This window comes from Buteo buteo, chromosome 3, assembly GCF_964188355.1.
Source record: "Buteo buteo chromosome 3, bButBut1.hap1.1, whole genome shotgun sequence".
Lineage (NCBI taxonomy): Eukaryota > Metazoa > Chordata > Aves > Accipitriformes > Accipitridae > Buteo > Buteo buteo.
The window spans coordinates 35,825,114-35,844,544 of NC_134173.1; the positions used below are offsets into that span (position 1 = coordinate 35,825,114).

Below are 19,431 nucleotides of genomic sequence, written 5' to 3' on the forward strand. Positions count from 1 at the left end.
AATATGAAAACTAAGAGAAATATTGCATCCTTCTTTATGCACCTTAATTAGTGTCTGAAAGTAACTATGTAAAAACATTTTCCTTCCTCTGTTTCACACACACACATAGTCCTCAAAAATCTGAGTGCAAACTTGCTAATATTTTCCAGTCTATGATTATTAATACTCAACTCTGGATCTATTGAAAATCAGTTCTGGTGTGGGTGTATAATAACTTTAGAAAGAATATGACAAGTAAGCAGAGAGCCTACAAGGAATGGAGAAATAAAAGACCGATCAGCAAAGAGCGCTGTACCTTAGAGGTCAGAAAGTATATGGATACAATGGGACTTACGAAATGTCAAGCTGAGTCAGATTTTATAAAAGAATTAAAATAAATAGTAAAGGTTCTTCAACCATTTACTTATAAAAAGAACCTGGAAAGATGTGTAACTATGCAGGAACAATAGAGTGCGGACTGAAGGTGATGTAGGTAAAATCCCTAAACAAATAGAATACTTGACCTCTGTTTTCATTAAGGAACCATAAGGTTGGCAAGGGAAACAAAAGGAGAATTACTAATGGGAATGAGGTTATTAGAAATCACCAAATCTGAAATGCAAGTAGAACTTTGAGTTTCATGTAGTCAAACAGTGACAACCAAAGGAGTCGTTAGCCCAGAATATTGAAGGAATTGGGAAATGAAGTGGCAGATCTAGTAGCAAGGACTTGAAACAATTTTATGAAGACAAAAGTATGACTTGAAAATAGCTAAGATAATACCTCCAACTAAAAAATAGAAAGCATAATGTAGGTGACTATAGACTTAGTAATCGATCACATGCAAACCTGTATAATGCGCTTTGAAGGAAAGAATAGTTAATAGAGGCAAATAGGAAATGAGAAGATATGCGTCATGACTTTACTAAAGATAGATTGTAAAACAAAGTTGATACTCTTTAGAAATATTTTCCAGTAGGAGAAATGTAATGACATCTAATCTGTCTAAATTTCGGTACTGATTTTTATTTGCTTTATGGAAAATTATTAGGTAATAATAAGAAAGTGGAAAGTAGTAGTAAAAGGAAGAATTGTAAAGAGCTGGAGAAGAGAGAATGAATACACTGATGAAATCTGCTGGTGCTACAAAGCTGAGAGTACTATCAGGAGATTAAGAGGTTGTGTGATAAACTTTGGCAACTGGAGGAAAGAAATGGAACTGAATTCTGTAGCACAAAGCTTCAATACAATTAGGCATAAACCCAACTAAATATTTGAGCTTTTAATTCTGGTACCGGTTCCTAATTTCCATTGAGTTTGGGGGGAAATTAGGAACTAAGTAGTAGCTAAAAGTGTAAAGATTGTATTGGGTCTGTATCCCCATGCCTTGTAATGACTTCTGCTTCAAGAGTTCATCAGCAGGATATGACTAGGAGAAATACCTGGATTTGTTATATGATCGCAGGATAATTTTTGAGACAGTAATGTGACATGGCTGTGGGTAAAGTAATTGTGACCCCACAATGTATGTAGGCATTATCAGTGAAGATCAAAAAGAATTAATGTCACTACAGAGAAACAACGATGATATTTCACCAAGAAAGCTGTGTGCAATTGTGGTCACCTCTGTCCAGAAGGGCTGGTTCAAGCTGGAATAGCTGTAAAGAAGACATGATGACTGGGAATGTGGCAAGTCTTTGTCATGAAATGGTATTGAAAAAACTTGACATATTGTCGTGGTTTAACCCCAGCCAGCAACTAAGCACCACGCAGCCGCTCACTCACTCCCCCCCCATCCAGTGGGATGGGGGAGAAAATCAGGAAAAGAAGTGAAACTCCTGGGTTGAGATAAGAACGGTTTAATAGAACAGAAAAGAAGAAACTAATAATGATAATGATAACACTAATAAAATGACAACAGTAAGTAATAAAAGGATTGAAATGTACAAATGATGCGCAGGGCAATTGCTCACCACCCGCCGACCGACACCCAGCCAGTCCCCGAGCGGCGAATCCCTGCCCCCCCCCCCTTCCCTGTTCCTAAACTAGATGGGACGTCCCATGGTATGGAATACACCGTTGGCCAGTTTGGGTCAGGTGCCCTGGCTGGGCATGAGAAGCTGAAAAATCCCCGACCATAGTCTAAACACTACTGAGCAACAACTGAAAACATCAGTGTTATCAACATTCTTCACATACTGAACTCAAAACATAGCACTGTACCAGCTACTAGGAAGACAGTTAACTCCATCCCGGCTGAAACCAGGACAGTATCCACCCCTTATTCTATACCATTGACATCATGCTCAGTTCCCATACCTTTAGTTACATTCTGATCAATCATCACCACCTTTCCATCCCTTTGAGACATATGAACAATGATATATATATATATATATATATAAAAGTATATACACACAGAGATATCAGTTCTTTAGTTCATGGGTTATGTTCATAAAATGTTTGTTGAGTTCATTTAGTTTCCGACTCTGGGTTCCATCTGTCATACCAGTCTGTCTGGGCAGGAGGGATGGTGCAAAGTCCTCTCAGTCGGTAGAGCAGAATTGGGCTTCTGTGCGGTGTGAGGAGCAGATGACATTTGATGCAGCAGGAGGATGGTGTGCACCGTTGGATTGTTGTATGCTGGAGTCAGTTCTGGTTCCACCTCTATGGCGCTTTACTCAGTTTTATCACAGTTCTTTCTTGCTTGATCCAAGTGATTCTTACTATAGTACTATGGATATAGCATATAACAATTATAGTAATGATAACATACAGTAGCAGGGTTATATAGCAACTAATATCATACAGTTTAATTCTGGCTATTTTCACCTAAAATCAAATCCCCTTGAGGCACACATCGAACTTCCCCGTCTTTTCGCATCACCCACCAAGTGCACCCAGGCCCTTGAGCAAAAGCAATCCCACGAATGGGTTTACCTTTGCCTGAGGCAGGAGTAACCCAGACTGTTTTCCCTGACATGTTTTTCATGTGCACTACAGGGACTTTATCCCCTTCTACAGTATGTAAAAATTCTGATTGGGCAGGGCCACTCCGATTGGCAGATCCTCTGGTGTTGACTAACCAGGTGGCTTTTGCTAAATGTGTATCCCAATGTTTGAAGGTTCCACCCCCCCATTGCTCTCAATGTAGTCTTTAACAGTCCATTGTATCGCTCAATTTTCCCAGAGGCTGGTGCATGATAGGGGATATGATACACTCATTCACTGCCATGTTCTTTGGCCCAGGTGTCTATGAGGTTGTTTCGGAAATGTGTCCCATTGTCTGACTCAATTCTTTCTGGGGTGCCATGTCACCACAAGACCTGCTTCTCAAGGCCCAGGATAGTGTTCCGGGCAGTGGCATGGGGTACAGAGTATGTTTCCAGCCATCCAGTGGTTGCTTCCACCATTGTCAGCACATAGCGCTTGCCTTGGCGAGTTTGTGGGAGTGTGATATAGTCAATCTGCCAGGCTTCCCCAAATTTATATTTCAGCCATCGCCCTCCATACCAGAGGGGCTTTAACCGCTTGGCTTGCTTAATTGCAGCACGTTTCACATTCATGGATAACCTGCCCAATAGTGTCCATGGTCAGCTCCACCCCTCGGTCTCGAGCCCATCTATATGTTGCATCTCTTCCCTGATGGCCTGAAGTATCATGGGCCCATCGAGCCATAAATAGCTCACCCTTATGTTGCCAGTCCAGGTCCACCTGAGCCACTTCAATCTTGGCAGCCTGATCCACCTGTTCGTTGTTCCGATGTTCTTCAGTGGCCCGACCCTTGGGTACGTGAGCATCTACATGACGTACTTTTACAACCAGATTCTCTAACCGGGACGCAATATCTTGCCACAGTGCAGCAGCCCAAATGGGTTTACCTCTGCGCTGCCAGTTGCTCTGCTTCCATTGCTGTAACCACCCCCACAGGGCATTTACCACCATCCATGAGTCAGTATAGAGATAGAGCACTGGCCACTTTTCTCTTTCAGCAATATCTAACGCTAGCTGGATGGCTTTCACCTCTGCAAACTGACTCGATTCACCCTCTCCTTCAGTGGTTTCTGCAACTTGTCGTGTGGGACTCCATACAGCAGCCTTCCACCTCCGATGTTTTCCCACGATGCGGCAGGACCCATCAGTGAACAGGGCATATTGCCTCTCATTTTCTGGCAGTTTATTATACAGCGGGGCCTCTTCAGCCCGTGCCACCTCCTCCTCTGGCGACATTCCAAAATCTTTGCCTTCTGGCCAGTCCGTGATCACTTCCAAAATTCCTGGGCGACTGGGGTTTCCTATGCGAGCCCGTTGTGTGATCAATGCGATCCACTTACTCCACGTGGCATCAGTCGCGTGATGTGTAGAGGAGACCCTCCCTTTGAACATCCAGCCCAGCACTGGCAGTCGGGGTGCTAAGAGGAGCTGTGTCTCAGTACCAACCACTTCTGAGGCAGCTCGAACTCCTTCATACGCTGCCAATATCTCTTTTTCAGTTGGAGTATAGCGAGCCTCGGATCCTCTGTATCCCCAACTCCAAAACCCCAGGGGTCGGTCTCAGGTCTCCCCAGGTGCTTTCTGCCAGAGGCTCCAGGTAGGACCATTCTCTCCAGCTGAAGTATAGAGCACATTTTTAACATCTTGTCCTGTCTGGACTGGTCCAAGGGCTACTGCATGAACAATCTCCCGCTTAATTTGTTCAAAGGCTTGTTGTCGCTCAGGGCCCCATTTAAAAATTGTTCTTCTTCCAGGTCACTTGATAGAGAGGGCTTACAATCAAACTGTAATTTGGAATATGCATTCTCCAAAACCCCACGATACCTAAGAAGGCCTGTGTTTCCTTTTTATTAGTCAGTGAAGACATAGGTGATATTTTGTTGATCACATTCATTGGGATCTGATGACATCCATCATGACATTTTATGCCTACAAACTGGATCTCCTGTGCAGGTCCCTTGACCTTACTTTCTTTTATGGCAAAACCGGCTTCCAGAAGGATTTGGATTATTTTCTTCCCTTTCTCAAAAACTTCTTCTGCTGTGTTGCCCCATATGATGATGTCATCAATGTATTGCAGGTGTTCTGGAGCTTCACCTTTTTCCAGTGCAGTTTGGATTAGTCCATGGCAAATGGTGGGGCTGTGTTTCCACCCCTGGGGCAATCGATTCCAAGTGTACTGGACACCCCTCCAAGTGAAGGCAAATTGTGGACGACACTCTGCTGCCAGAGGGATTGAGAAAAACGCATTAGCAATGTCAATTGTGGCATACCACTTGGCTGCCTTTGACTCTAGTTCGTATTGAAGTTCTAGCATATCTGGAACGGCAGCACTCAGCGGTGGTGTAACTTCATTCAGGCCGCGATAGTCGACTGTTAGTCTCCACTCCCCATTAGACTTCCGCACTGGCCATATGGGACTATTAAAGGGTGAGCGAGTTTTGCTGATCACTCCTTGGCTCTCCAGTTGGCGAATCAACTTGTGGATGGGAATCAGAGAGTCTCGGTTGGTGCGATATTGCCGCCGGTGCACCGTCGTAGTAGCAATTGGCACTTGTTGTTCTTCAACCTTGAGCAACCCCACAATCAAAGGGTCTTGAGAGAGACCAGGCAGGGTAGACAGCTGTTCAATGCCCTCCGTCTCCAAGGCAGCTATACCAAAAGCCCATCGATACCCCTTCGGGTCCTTAAAATACCCCTTCCTGAGGTAGTCTATGCCAAGGATACACGGAGCCTCTGGACCAGTCACAATGGGGTGTTTCTGCCATTCCTTTCCAGTTAGGCTTACTTCAGCTTCCAATACAGTTAACTCTTGGGATCCCCCTGTCACACCAGAAATACAAATGGATTCTGTCCCTTTATAACTTGATGGCATTAGAGTGCACTGTGCGCCGGTGTCTACTAGAGCCTTATACTCCTGTGGGTCTGACGTGCCAGGCCATCGAATCCACACAGTCCAATAGACCCGGTTATCCCTTTCCTCCACCTGGCTGGAGGCAGGGCCCCTCTAATTCCGGTCAGAGTATTCAGTATTCACTTCTCGTAAAATTGGCTCAGAAGTCCCTTCAAGAGGATCGGAAATAAAATCAGCCCTTCTACTCTGTTTGGAAACTGGAGCGGCATTTTTCCTGGTAGAATCCCCTTTTGTGGTGGCTTTTCCTCGCAGTTCACGTACCCATGCATTTAGGAACAAGGTAGGTTTTCCGTCCCATTTCCTCATGTCCTCTCCCTGATCACATAGGTAAAACCACAGGGCACCTCGCAGTGTGTACCTTCTATATTCTCTCTCTTGGGCAGAGGAACGCTCACTCCTAATAGCTGAGACATTGGTCCTTACACGTGTGGAGTAGGACATATCCTCTTTGAATTGCTGGAAATCCTCAGACAGCTTCTCCACAGCCGCAATGCAAGCTTGTAGGGAGGAGGAGAGATTTTCTTCGTATTGACGGAGTTGGCGAGCCACTTCCTCCACTGTCGGTGCCTCTTCATCCTTCCAGGCCATTATTGCCAATGCGTTGGCATAGGATGATGGTGCGCTCTGTACAAATTTCCGCCACATGGGTCGTGTGCATTGGACTTTGTCTGGATCTTTGGGTAATTGTGGGTTGTCCGGGTCATGATGAACCGTCTCTAGCACAGCTAATTCCCTCAGATATTGAATACGTTTTTCCATGGTGGTCCACTTGCTTGATTGACATATAACATCTTCCTTAAAGGGGTACCTTTCCTTCACACTTGACAGGAGTCGCCTCCAGAGGTTGATGGCTTGTGTCCCTCTTCCAATTGCCTTGTCAATGCCACCTTCCCTGGCAAGCGATCCCAGTTGCTTGGCTTCCCTACCTTCTAATTCCAAGCTATTAGCCCCATTGTCCCAGCATCGGAGGAGCCAGGTGATAATATGCTCACCTATACGGCGGCCAAAGTCTTTTCGCAAATCCCGCAGCTCACTCAAGGATAGGGACCGGGTTATTACCTCTGGTTCTGCCTCCTCCTCCGGTTCCCGTGATGACCCTGGTTCATCTTCATCCTTCGCTAAGCGAACTGATTTTTTTGTATATTTCTTTTTCTGTACGGGGGCAACTGATGCTGGTGCAGGTTGGTCCACTGGTTCAGTTGCAGTATCGCTAGCCAGGTTTTGGATAACCGCAGTGTCTGTCGACGAGGTTTGGGTAGCAGCAGTGCTCGTCGCTGGGGCTGGAGGGACCGCAGTGCCCGTTGCCGAGGTTTGGGTAGCTTCTGTGCTCCTTGCCGGGGCTGGAGGGGCTGCAGTGCCTGTTGTTGAGGTTTGGGTAGCCCGAGTTCTCATCGCCGGGGCTGGAGGGGTCACGGTGCCTGTCGCCAAGGTCTGGGTGCCTGCAATGCTCCTTGTCGGGGCTGGAGGGGCCGCAGCGCCTGTTGCCAAGGTTTGAGTGGCCGTGGTGCTCATAATTTTGTTGTTAGGTCCAGAGACTTTCTCTTCCCCTTGAGGGTACTGAATGGTGTCGAACAGGGCTCGATAGGCATGGGCCAGGCCCCAGCATGTTGCAGTGATTTGTATCTCTCTGGAGCTGCCGGGGTGACAGCATACCTTTTCCAAATATTTTACTAGTTCTTCTGGATCCTGCACTTGTTCAGGGGTGAATTTCCAAAACATTGGAGGTGCCCACTTTTCTAGGTACCTGCCCATACTACCCCACACACCCTGCCACTTGTAATTATCCAGCCTTGGGGCACACCTCTGGGTGATCTTCTTAAATAGCTGTTTAACCTTAAACGAGAGCTGAACCACATTCAGAAGTATGCTAATTCCTAGCAGTAGGGCTAGGACCATGCTAGTCCCAACACTCCAGGAGTATTCAAATTTCTCAAAATTCTCAAACACCATTGTAACTGGACTGAAGGAGAAAGGAGAGGGGAAGAAAGGTACCCCACCCATAGACTGGTTTTCCATGGAGGAAAGGTAAATGGTATAATTATTAATAGTTTCCCACAAACGGCTCCCACAGTATAAAGGTGACAATGCTAAGTGCAAATACCGGATTAATCCCACAGCTGATGACTTTATCATACCATAAACCAGAGTTATACCATACATCAAAGCGAAAACCTTAATCCACCTCCCACGGATGATAAGCAGTAGAAGAGGAACTACATACAGCAAGCGAGGAGATACATAACAGAGCCTTAAAAACCAGAGCAACAACTCTAATACATAAATCAACATAATGAATGCTTAGAACAAATCTGTTTTAACAAGCTCTGGTCAGGTTTGTCGTTATCTCAACCCTTCGTGCCCCACGTTGGGTGACAAAAGGACTGTCGTGGTTTAACCCCAGCCAGCAACTAAGCACCACGCAGCCGCTCACTCACTCCCCCCCCACCCAGTGGGATGGGGGAGAAAATCAGGAAAAGAAGTGAAACTCCTGGGTTGAGATAAGAACGGTTTAATAGAACAGAAAAGAAGAAACTAATAATGATAATGATAACACTAATAAAATGACAACAGTAAGTAATAAAAGGATTGAAATGTACAAATGATGCGCAGGGCAATTGCTCACCACCCGCCGACCGACACCCAGCCAGTCCCCGAGCGGCGAACCCCTGCCCCCCCCCCCCCCCCCCCTTCCCCGTTCCTAAACTAGATGGGACGTCCCATGGTATGGAATACACCGTTGGCCAGTTTGGGTCAGGTGCCCTGGCTGGGCATGAGAAGCTGAAAAATCCCCGACCATAGTCTAAACACTACTGAGCAACAACTGAAAACATCAGTGTTATCAACATTCTTCACATACTGAACTCAAAACATAGCACTGTACCAGCTACTAGGAAGACAGTTAACTCCATCCCGGCTGAAACCAGGACACATATTCAGACTAGCAAATTAAATGCTCAAAATGGACACAGTTGTGCTCTATCAAATTAATGGTGGCTTACACATCAAGGAGGGAAAAGAGTTATTTAAGCTAATGGACAAAGTTGTCGTAAAAATAAATGGGTTTCAGCAGTCCATTAATGTCATTCTGAGAAAATGAAAACATTTCTGAGAAAGAAAGAATAAATTTTTAGCATAGCTCTTTTTTAGACTTAACTAAAGAGAAGGAAAGAAGCTTAATGCAGCTGCTTTTAAGTTGAATCTTGACAAATTTATCAGAGATTATACAATACACTTAAGATGTAATAGCAGTGTAGGGTACTGTATGATCCAAAATAGATAGTCCTTGCATTCAGTCTTCCTAGGCAGTTATACATTGATAGTTTAAAGGCTTAATGTTTCAGTCCTAAAGGGCTAAAAAATCTTGGATTATGTCACAGGGGATATGATAAATTTTCATATTCCTTCCATTTTTTCATGGATATAATTGGTTTCATTTATATTTAATATTCATAGACATGAAAATGGTAGCTATTTATGATTATCCATAAAGTCATAACATCTGAAGTTATTTTAGATTATTTTAAAGATGGTGAGTACTAACTTTTTACTTTCACCAAGACCCAAATTTATGGCACAGTTCCTCACCTGATCTAAAGTAATAAAGCTTTATTTGCATTAGTTTATAGTAGGAGATAAAGACTTGCCTGTTGTGGTTAGGAAGCTGGACTTTACAGGACTAGGGACATAAACTCAGAAAGTAACTGTTTCCATTACTCAGAGTAAAATACCCCGTTTTACAAAATAGCTATTTGAAATTATTAAATCCGTACTTTGCCTCACTTTTCATAAACAGAGCTAAGTTATCTTAATAAAAACATGGTCATGCTCAATTCTGTATCAGCCCAGGTGACCAAAGCCTCTCTGTAGGAGCCATGATTTTTTTAAAATGGAGAACAAGGTTTTGATAGACCTGAATTTTCTATATATTCTGTTAACATGAATTAAAATGTTAAAGCTAGCTAAATCAGTGGGATTTTTTTTGATGGATACAAGTTTCTGACCCTGAAAACTTTGTTGATTGGAGTTTTAACTAAATATCTGTTCAGTATAGCATTACAGAAGTTACTCAGGAGCCTACCTGGTATCAGTCTGCAGTCCTCATGAATCTTCAGATGACTGCCAATTCATCTAGAATGTTTAAGAGACTAAGTGGTTCAAACCAGACCTTTAGTTTGAACATGAGCTACTATTCTTTTTCAATATAATTTTGCATTTTTTTTTTAAGTAAAACTGCTGGGTTTGAGTGTTTTCTGTGTCCCTAAAGTAGGCAAATCTATGTGCTGTTATATAGGACTATTTTTAATCTCTCAGCAAACATCACTTCTTCACAGAAGAAATGGATGAAGTTTTGTACTTTGCTGGCATGATAATTGTGGTGATCTGTGATAAAAATACCACATTTCAAGCTCTGAACCAGTTTATCTCATCAGCATCTTGTTATAGAATATATGTAGCGAATTTTAACATTCTAGTTTAAGTAACTCCTCAAAAAGTTAAAATGAAGAAATACCCTCCCCTGACAAAGGCAAACCTGATAACCAGTACTCTCTAGTAGAAAATCTGCTGCTTTTGCATGGTGATTAGTAAGAAAAAAATTTTTAAATCATCAGAGGAAACATGAGGGGAAAAAAATTAACAGATTGGCAAGGTTCTTCATAAGTCTCTAATATGGAACTGGCAGTCTTATCTGCATAGTGCTGTTGGACTGGTCCATCTCTGAAGGGTCAGTTATCACTACGGAAGGGCTGGTGTCCAAATCTGCTTCTCTTTAAATCAATGATAATGAGTGAACCTGTTACGTGCCAATATTTTAGCTCTGCAAAGGTAGGAATAGGTTGCTAGTCGCTCACTAATTCATCTAACAGTAACTAGCTGTTACAAATTGCTGTGTTATTTTGTATATTCAGCAAACCCATTAATTTTTTTCTACTGTTTTCTTTCAACAGGGATTTGGGATGTCCTTGTCACAACTAGTGATATTTCTTCCAGTTCCATGAATCCTAAAATGTCTCTAACTGTATGTGATGAAAAAGGTACCTGTACTTCAGTCATATTCCCAAAAGGATCACTTGATAAAAAGCAGGTTTATGAGACTTCAGTGGAACTGAGTAAGAAATTCAATACTATATTCAAAGTTCGCCTAGAAATTGAAGAAGCTGGAGAAGGCGAGACTTGGCATTGTCGTGAGGTAAAAAACCTAAAAACTAAAGCAATTACTTATTCTGTCTTTATTGTAAAATTCTCCTGTTTTTCACATTCTATGGCCATTGCTTCCAGTTTCCAGTTCTGTCTGAAATTACATAATTTTTAATTTACAAGAGTAAGTGCATCTGGTAACAACACTTGTAGAGTGATAACATCAGAGACTGCTCAAAACACTTACTAAGGTAGCTATGGATAACAAAAATCTTGTAAAATTAGGTGGATTTCTGGAAGGCATATATATAGACATGCCATCATCTATAGCATATCCAGTGGCGTCTTTTCAGAACTCTACCCACTGGCATACATTGCAGTATTTACATAACTCCAAATTGGCTGTTACATGTTTAGACCCAGTCATTCAAGGCAAATAATTAAGCCAGACACTAGAAATGCCTTTTGATGAAAATATCTGCCTTTTAAGTTGGCATGTGAAAAAAAGAAGTGAATAGCAAAAGTGACAATCTTTCTTCTGATGTCCAAGATGCTGGAGCTAAAATCTGACATCACACTGAAATTGTTGTGGCACTTCACTATACAAAAAATATCTTTATCCTCTTATGCTGGCAAAATAAAAAGAAATCTAAGGGAAAGAATCATCTTCATTCAAATTGCAGACAGACCTTTGTCCATTAATGTTTGTATTTTGTTCTCATTAAAAACTGGAGAAAAAAATAATTTTCCTGTCCAATACATGATATTAGTGAGCTGAACCCCCTGACATTTAAATGGTAGGAAGGTTGTTAATTTTGTGTTTGTAGCCAGATGAAATAGTCATCTAACAAATCTATTGATAAAATAAAGACTGCTTCTTGGATATTGTAGGAGACAGTGTATCACAGTAAAAATTTCAGAACAGAAACTTGGCAGGTGAAAATAGTGACATCTATTAGTCTGTTTTACTTCATTAGCTCAGAACAATGACTCAAAGCTGAGTTAGAAAAAAATCAATATCAGTTATATAAATAAGGAAAAGATGCACATTTACATTAGGTAGGATTAGAAAGAGAAAGAAAATATAAATTTCCCTGCTTTGGGAAGTATGTAAATTACTGGGGTTTTAGGAAGATATTTCCTCTGTTATTCCATGGATTCTATAGCAGGACTGACTGATTCCTTGTACGAATAACTAGGTTGGTATAAGAGGTTGTGGATAATATCTGTTATTAAAGACAGTTTAGCAGTTTATTTACACTGCTGGTTAGAACCAAGATGGTCATTTCTATGCTGTTTTATTTTGATTTTACAAGACTGCACCTCACAGAGAGTCTGAGATTTCCCCCTTGTGCCACAAGTAAATGCAGGTGCAGTTGGTTGAATTCCATATTTAGATTCAGAATTCATTTTTATAACCATAACTGCTGTCGTGGTTTAACCCCAGCCAGCAACTAAGCACCACGCAGCTGCTCACTCACTCCCCCCTACCCAGTGGGATGGGGGAGAAAATCAGGAAAAAAAGAAGCAAAACCCACGGGTTGAGATAAGAACGGTTTAATAGAACAGAAAACAAGAAAGTAATAATGATAATGATAACACTATTAAAGTGGCAGCAGTAATGATAAAAGGATTGGAATGTACAAATGATGCGCAGTGCAATTTCTCACCACCCACCGATCAAGGCCCAGTTAATCCCTGAGCAGTGATCCCCCCGCCCCCACTCCCCCCAGTTTATATACTGGGCATGACGTCACATGGTACGGAATACCCCATTGGCCACTTTGGGTCAGCTGCCCTGGCTGTGTCCTGTGCCAGCTTCTTGTGTCCCTCCAGCCTTCTCGCTGGCTGGGGATGAGAAGCTGAAAAATCCTTGACTTTAGTCTAAACACTACTGAGCAACAACCGAAAACATCAGTGTGTTATCAACATTCTTCTCATACTGAACTCAAAACATAGCACTGTACCAGCTACTGGGAAGACAATTAACTCTATCCCAGCTGAAACCAGGACAACTGCAAAATAATTCTCTTCGTGGTTTTGAGGAAACTGAAATCATTATAAAATAATGTCCAGAACAAAATAAATTAAGTTATGCTTTATTTCTGAAGCATGTACTAACTAACATCTTTGTTCTTGCTTCTTTCACTTCTTGAAGAAATAAAGCACAGTAAATGAAATCTGATTTTCAAGAAACTGTTCAGGAATGTAGATGTTAGCATGGAAGGGAAATTGTATTAACATTATACTTTACACTGCATTTTAAAAAAGCTTTTCAATGTATCTGTCATAATGAAAAATAATAGAAGTCTTTTGGAGGCAAAATAATGCTACTGTCTCCCAGTGACAACTGTTAACCAAAGATGGTTGAGCTTACTGGGTTAAGGGTTTGGTTATTTTAGTGTGTTAGGTCATGAAGAAATGTATGAAAATGAAAATGAAACCTCTTCAAAGCAGGGTTACTTCATGCAATGTATTTTCAAATATGTTGTCTTGTCTAGCTTTAAATAGTTTAGAAAATGGTACTTTATCTCTTAGTGTAGCTAGTAGTACCATAGCATAAGAAAGATACCTAATAATTAAAATATGTTTTCTTACAGTGAGACTAAGCTACTTAGCTCTGGATCACCCTTTTGTTACTTTTCATACAGAATTTCATAGAGATTAAAAATATTTAGTAACATACTCTATATATTCATATGATACGTATGTACAGATATACATACATGCCGTAAAACAGTCTTAATTTCTGTTTTTCAGTTTTCCCCAGAAACACTTAATTTTCTTTCTACCATTACTTCGAATGAGAAAGCATTCTGCACTGAAAAATATTATGGCATATTGACATTTCTCACAAGCTGAAATGGGCATATCAACACTTCTTTTTCTTCCATATGCTGGATGAATAGGTTACATAAAGGAACCTTTTTGAACCATTCCAAATATTATTTTCCCTTACTGTAGTCTCTACAGCAATAATGTTGACAACATTTTAATTGTTTTGAATTGGGAAAGACAGCTATTCCTTCTCTTTTAAAAGGCTGCTTTCAAAAACATTTTAGAAAAAAAATTTCTTCTTCTTTTTTAATATTGAGATGCTGTGTCATAGCTGTTTCATAGTATGTCTTTTGCTATAGTTCCCATTAAAGCGTAACAGATGCTGAAGGTATTTCTTTTTGCTCTTTGCTAAGGTAAAGCTTCAACACAGAGAAAGTAAAAATATTCTAGAATTTCCATTTTGTCGCAACTTTGCAGACGAAGAAGGAGGAAGAGTGGCTGAGCTTCCAGTTCTGACAGCTGGCTCCCCTTTTCCAGCAGGTTTGTCACAAAGCGGAAACATTGGAAAAAGATTTGGCCAGTGATGAAGGCTGATTTTCAGAGCAGTCCAAATGGTTTAGCAGATACTTTCTATTCATCTTAGCTAGTGATACATGGCTAGGTTCAATCCACTCCAGTGTTTAAAGAAAACAAATCTCAGACCCTGTAACTGAGAATTGTGCATTCAAGTCTGATTGGTATCAGTTTGTGACACGTAAAAGAGCAAGCATACAACACTGAAAACATTAAAAAAGTTTTGAACAGTACTCAGAGTTCAGCTTTTTCTCAATAATATGATTTGGTTCTCTTCCAGAGGAAACAAAGGAAATCCAGAGGAAATAACTCCTGTACTGTAATTTCAGATAAGAGGGAGATCCATGGCTCCTCACAACAGAAACTCATCTGTTTGTGTTCCTAGAATTTCAGGCATTCTTCTGTGACCTAGCAGTTGTATGTCATCAAACTCCTTCATGCAGAGGATCACCTCAAGACTGGATTTTTTAGTTTGCTTTGTGTTTCTTAGGAGGTTTTATAACTAAAGTTAGTGAAGCATGGAAGAGCTTTTGTCCTAAAAGGATATTCTACCATGAGAATATCCCAGTCTCCTCCAAGTGTTTCCCAGGAGTTAAGGGTTTACATCAATAGCCCAAGTAATCTGTGTATTCCTTGCCTTTTCTGCTGTGCTTTCAAAGCTAGTATCAAAAAAACCACTCGGGCAGAAGCTCCTTGAACAAGAATTTGAGAAGAGTACTGCTGGGATATTCCCTGGGAAGGCTCTTTCTCTTTGAAATACTTTTTTTTTTTTTTTTTTTTCCCCCTGGAAGAGCACAGATATTTAAATCTTAAGAAATGCTGCTCCTCTTTCCAAGGAGCATTTACCATGAGCACAGATACTGTTTTCTTTACCTTCTCCCCATATTTTTTTTTTCTCTTTTTCAATTGAATGTTTTGGGGATGTGGCTTCTTTCTCATTTGGGGGGTCAGATCACCAGTGTGTTATGCATTTCTCTGGGAGTACAAACAGGTACTTAAGATAAACAGCCATCCAAGAAATGCTCAGCTGAAGAGTTGTAAGGTGACATGTCAGAGAACACACAATGTTTCTGGAAATCCTCTGCTGAGGGCAAGAACTGCAACTGGTACAGTGTAGATAGAGTCCAGCCACTGACCGGACCATGATCCAGAGGAAATACAAAAGTTGCCATCTTTCTGACAGAGTTCAGCTTCATTTGAACTCTGTGAGGCTCAGAGTGGACATGTGCTTTTCGAGTAATTTAGTATCATCCATAGTCTAGGAACTGTTTCATAGGAGTGTTACATATTTAAATGCATGCAAGTGTGCGGTGGAGTATTATATACAAGTTTTTATAACAATTTGTGATGTGTTTATTTTTCTTTCATTTTCTCTTCTACCTGTGTTTCCAGGTCCACTCACAAACTATTTGGCTTATTATTCCTTATAAAAGTGGTTCTTAAATTTTAATTACAATGCTTCTACATGCTTTTCTAAGCATTATAATAGAGTTTGGCCTTTTGTTCACTCTGGGCAGGACCAAAAATGAAACTATAAAAGTAGTAATTATTAAATAACATATTTTTTAACTGATTAAGCTTTGGTAAACCTTTTATTTCTTTTTCCCAACAGTGAAAAGCTATGTTCTCTATATCACTACGGGAGCATCCCCTGGGTCAGGAACAGACGCAGATGTCTATGTCATGCTGCAAGGCCTTTTGGGAGATACCGGCAGAAGAAAGTTAAGCAGAAAAGGAGACAATAATTTCACTAAAGGAAAGGTATACTTATCATTTCTGCATGATATTTTGCACTTTTAGAACCCAGTCCAATTCACATGGACTTAATAGGAGTGGGATAGAGTCTATGAAGTTTGCAATGCTCTGTGATTGTAGGTGCATGTGTATATCAATTTCTGCATCTATCTTCTGTGGGAAATACGGATGCATATATAGCTGATGCTAACAATACTGACAAGTAATAAAGTGACTATATCAAGTGCTTTTATGTTCAATTTTGCAAATATTGAAGGTCTTCAGTGACATGCCAGTGGATTTCCTGCGCATTTGCTTCACAATAGAGCTATAAAGAGACTCAATTTCTTTTAATACCTCTTTTTTCCCCCAGCCATTCTTCAGGCTAAGGATCCTTTCCCTGGCTTTTGCCTTTCCACTGCCAGTCTGCCCCTCAGTCTGGCTCTTGGTCTCTCTCCAGACAGTCAGCCACTACCCTCCATAGTTTTCTTAGGTCTACCAAGGGGGTCACACTGTGCAGGAGTGAGCCTCTCAACATTTCCTAGTGTTGAAATTCAGATTATGGTTTATTGATGAGCTGATTTAATTGGATTTTAGAGCTGCAGTCCTTTTGTCCTCATGGAGTAAAGGTAGTTTAATGTAAGTTTTACTGAATTTCTCCTTAAATCATAATTCCACAAGTGAGCAATCTGTTTTCTAGACTGGTAGTTTTTAATGAAGAGGGACCAGGGATGCACACCCAGAAATGTTGCCTAAGAGAACAGAAATGAACTACAAGGATTCATAATCTGAAGGGTGTTTTTATAGTATTTGCATCTACTTCACTGTGGCACAGAATTTTTCTGTTTTACAGAGGCAGAGCTGGCATGTACCCATCTTTTCATTACTTATTTGATATTTTATAGGAGCAGTGTGTGTATGTAACATAGTATCCTTATATTTCTAAAAGTAGATATCAGCATAGGAATATTTTAGGGCCCTAAAAAGAAATTGCTTGTAGATAAGTAATAGAGAAACATAGAAAAGTCTTGATTTGCTCCTTGTTCAGTGAAAATAAAGGTATTTATTTAATTGACAAAGTGTAAATTGATTCTGCAAGCAAGACTCCTGCCTTTGCAGCAACATTTTGTTCATGACATGTTTTGGAAATTTCCCAGTGTTTTCTTCCCTTTATAAGCAATCTCCAAACAGATTCTCAAGTGTAGAATGTCTCTTTCTGTAACAGCCCAATCACATACTGTGCTGAGCAGCCCTGCAATCAGAGAGTCTGGACTTGGTGGTTTAGGGGATTTTGGAGTATAACAGACAGAATTTGCATTCTGAATCTTAACAGTTGTTCTGACATTTTAAAATGTGCTTTTCCTTGCAATAATTTTTGCCCTGACTATACAATAACAGCTAGTGAACTGGAACAGGTTTTCTGTTAGAAATCATATCAAAATATGGCATTAGTCTCCCAGAATGTCAGGGCTGCTACAAACAACAGTTTAGCAATGCAGAAATACATAAAAATGTTTAACTATTCAGAAGACTGTGCAGTGGATTGGAGATACATTTCTCTCATTTAACAGGTCTTTTATTTACATGAGCTAAGTTACATGATAGTAAGACTGAATTAGCTTCTTATATCTGAAAAGATGCTTTGTGTCTTTCCAAAGTCCTAACACCTGTGAAACCACCAGAGAACTGGTAGATAAAGTAATGTGCATGATATTATTAATTCACCAGTAAGCTCCCTGTGGCTCACCCCATGTCTGAGAGAGCACCACTGTCACTGAGAGAGCTGAGCTTCTGGTGATCTGCTCAGACAAATGAGTGTGAGGACTAGTGCCACAAGAACAGTATTCTTTCAGATTGCTATCACATCGATACCTTTTTTGATGTTCTGCTAAAAACTGTAAGGATAGACAAAGCAATCTCAGCACACTTCATGCAGTTCAGCTTTCATGAAATCCTAATAGTATCTACTCATACTTCACGAGTCAGTTTAAGTCTGATAAATGTTACCCACTACAAACAGTTTCTTAAACCAAAGTATACTCAGTGCAGACATTCTGTAAAGAACGGGGCCCAGTTTTGTGAAATCCTTACGGTATCTCCATATTGCTGCTGGCACCCAACATTTTTCAGTGAATGAAATTCTTTGTGCTTCTTTATATGGTGTTTGATAGACTTGCTGTATGCTCTGTCATATGGCTGTGAGTTACCCACAAATTTCCTCTTTGGGAATGTGGCTTTTTTCAGATCAATTCCATCAAAGTCAGTAAACTACACTGAATATGTTATGACTAATAATTAAGTATTTTAATCTCAGTATGATGAAAGTGGCCAGTATTTTAAGTACTGTAAGTTACTGGAGCAGTAAAATCTCTGTGAATTTTTACTTGATTCTATTAGTTGTTGAAAAGATATATCCTTTATCCTGCCCTATATTTAGACATCAACTGCTCAGGTTGGTACCATGGTAACTGCAGCACATACAAAAATTGTCAGTGAGAGGTGACTATTGGTGTTCGGTTTCAGTACTCACAGATTAAGCATTGGCAATTTAAAAAAATTATGTCAGGAGAAAATCCAAGTGTGCCAGCATACACTAAGAAGGGCCAGAATGTGGGACAGAGTACTATGGCCACTAGTAGGAAGTCAATATTTGTCTGTGGCATCCACATCCCATCACATCTAGAATGCTACTATTTTGTAACCACAGATAAACCTTCTCTTATAGAAAGCATATCTGACAAAATGATTAAATAATTGCAAAATACCATTGATCCAAATGTATTAATCATAGTGGTAGGCTGTTGGCCAAGTTATTGTAGTACAGAAGTGAACAGTAAAATGGTCTGGTCATCTAGCAGAAGGATTAATCAGATGGAAACTAGGAAGATATGGAATACCATCATAGGGAAAGAAAGACTGGTGGAGGTTGTCAGAAACCATGAGGAGAAAAGCAGAAAGAAAGAACGTAACTAAAGCTTTATATAACCCTAGGAGACAGTGGCAAATATCTGAGCCATGTGCAGTTCTCAGTGATACCTCCAGGGTGGTATTTCCCAGTCAGTAGTTACAGTCAGTAACAGATTCATAGGAGGCAGAGCTAGAACATACCACTGCAATCACCAAGCTTGCCTACATAACACTGGCCAATGGATTAGAGCTCTGTGAGTAATTAATTTTGGTTTCCTGACATATTTTTGCAGGGCAAGAAAAAATGTAAAAACTTTGTTGCCAAAAATTAAAAAATGTACAAAATTAATTAACACTAAAATTAATTACTAGGGTGGCGTGGCTTTCTGTCTATATAGACCTCAAAAATAAATTAC

General features: G+C 40.6%; 1 protein-coding gene across 1 annotated transcript in view; it reads left to right on the top strand.

The window, feature by feature from the left end:
- RP1 (RP1 axonemal microtubule associated) overlaps positions 1 to 19,431 on the top strand; it is a 189,955-nt gene that overhangs the window by 145,115 nt on the left and 25,409 nt on the right. Inside the window, exons 44-46 of the mRNA XM_075024326.1 lie at positions 10,834 to 11,075; positions 14,215 to 14,341; positions 15,987 to 16,135. Coding sequence (XP_074880427.1) covers positions 10,834 to 11,075; positions 14,215 to 14,341; positions 15,987 to 16,135 — 518 coding nt within the window. The remainder of the gene's footprint in view (positions 1 to 10,833; positions 11,076 to 14,214; positions 14,342 to 15,986; positions 16,136 to 19,431) is intronic.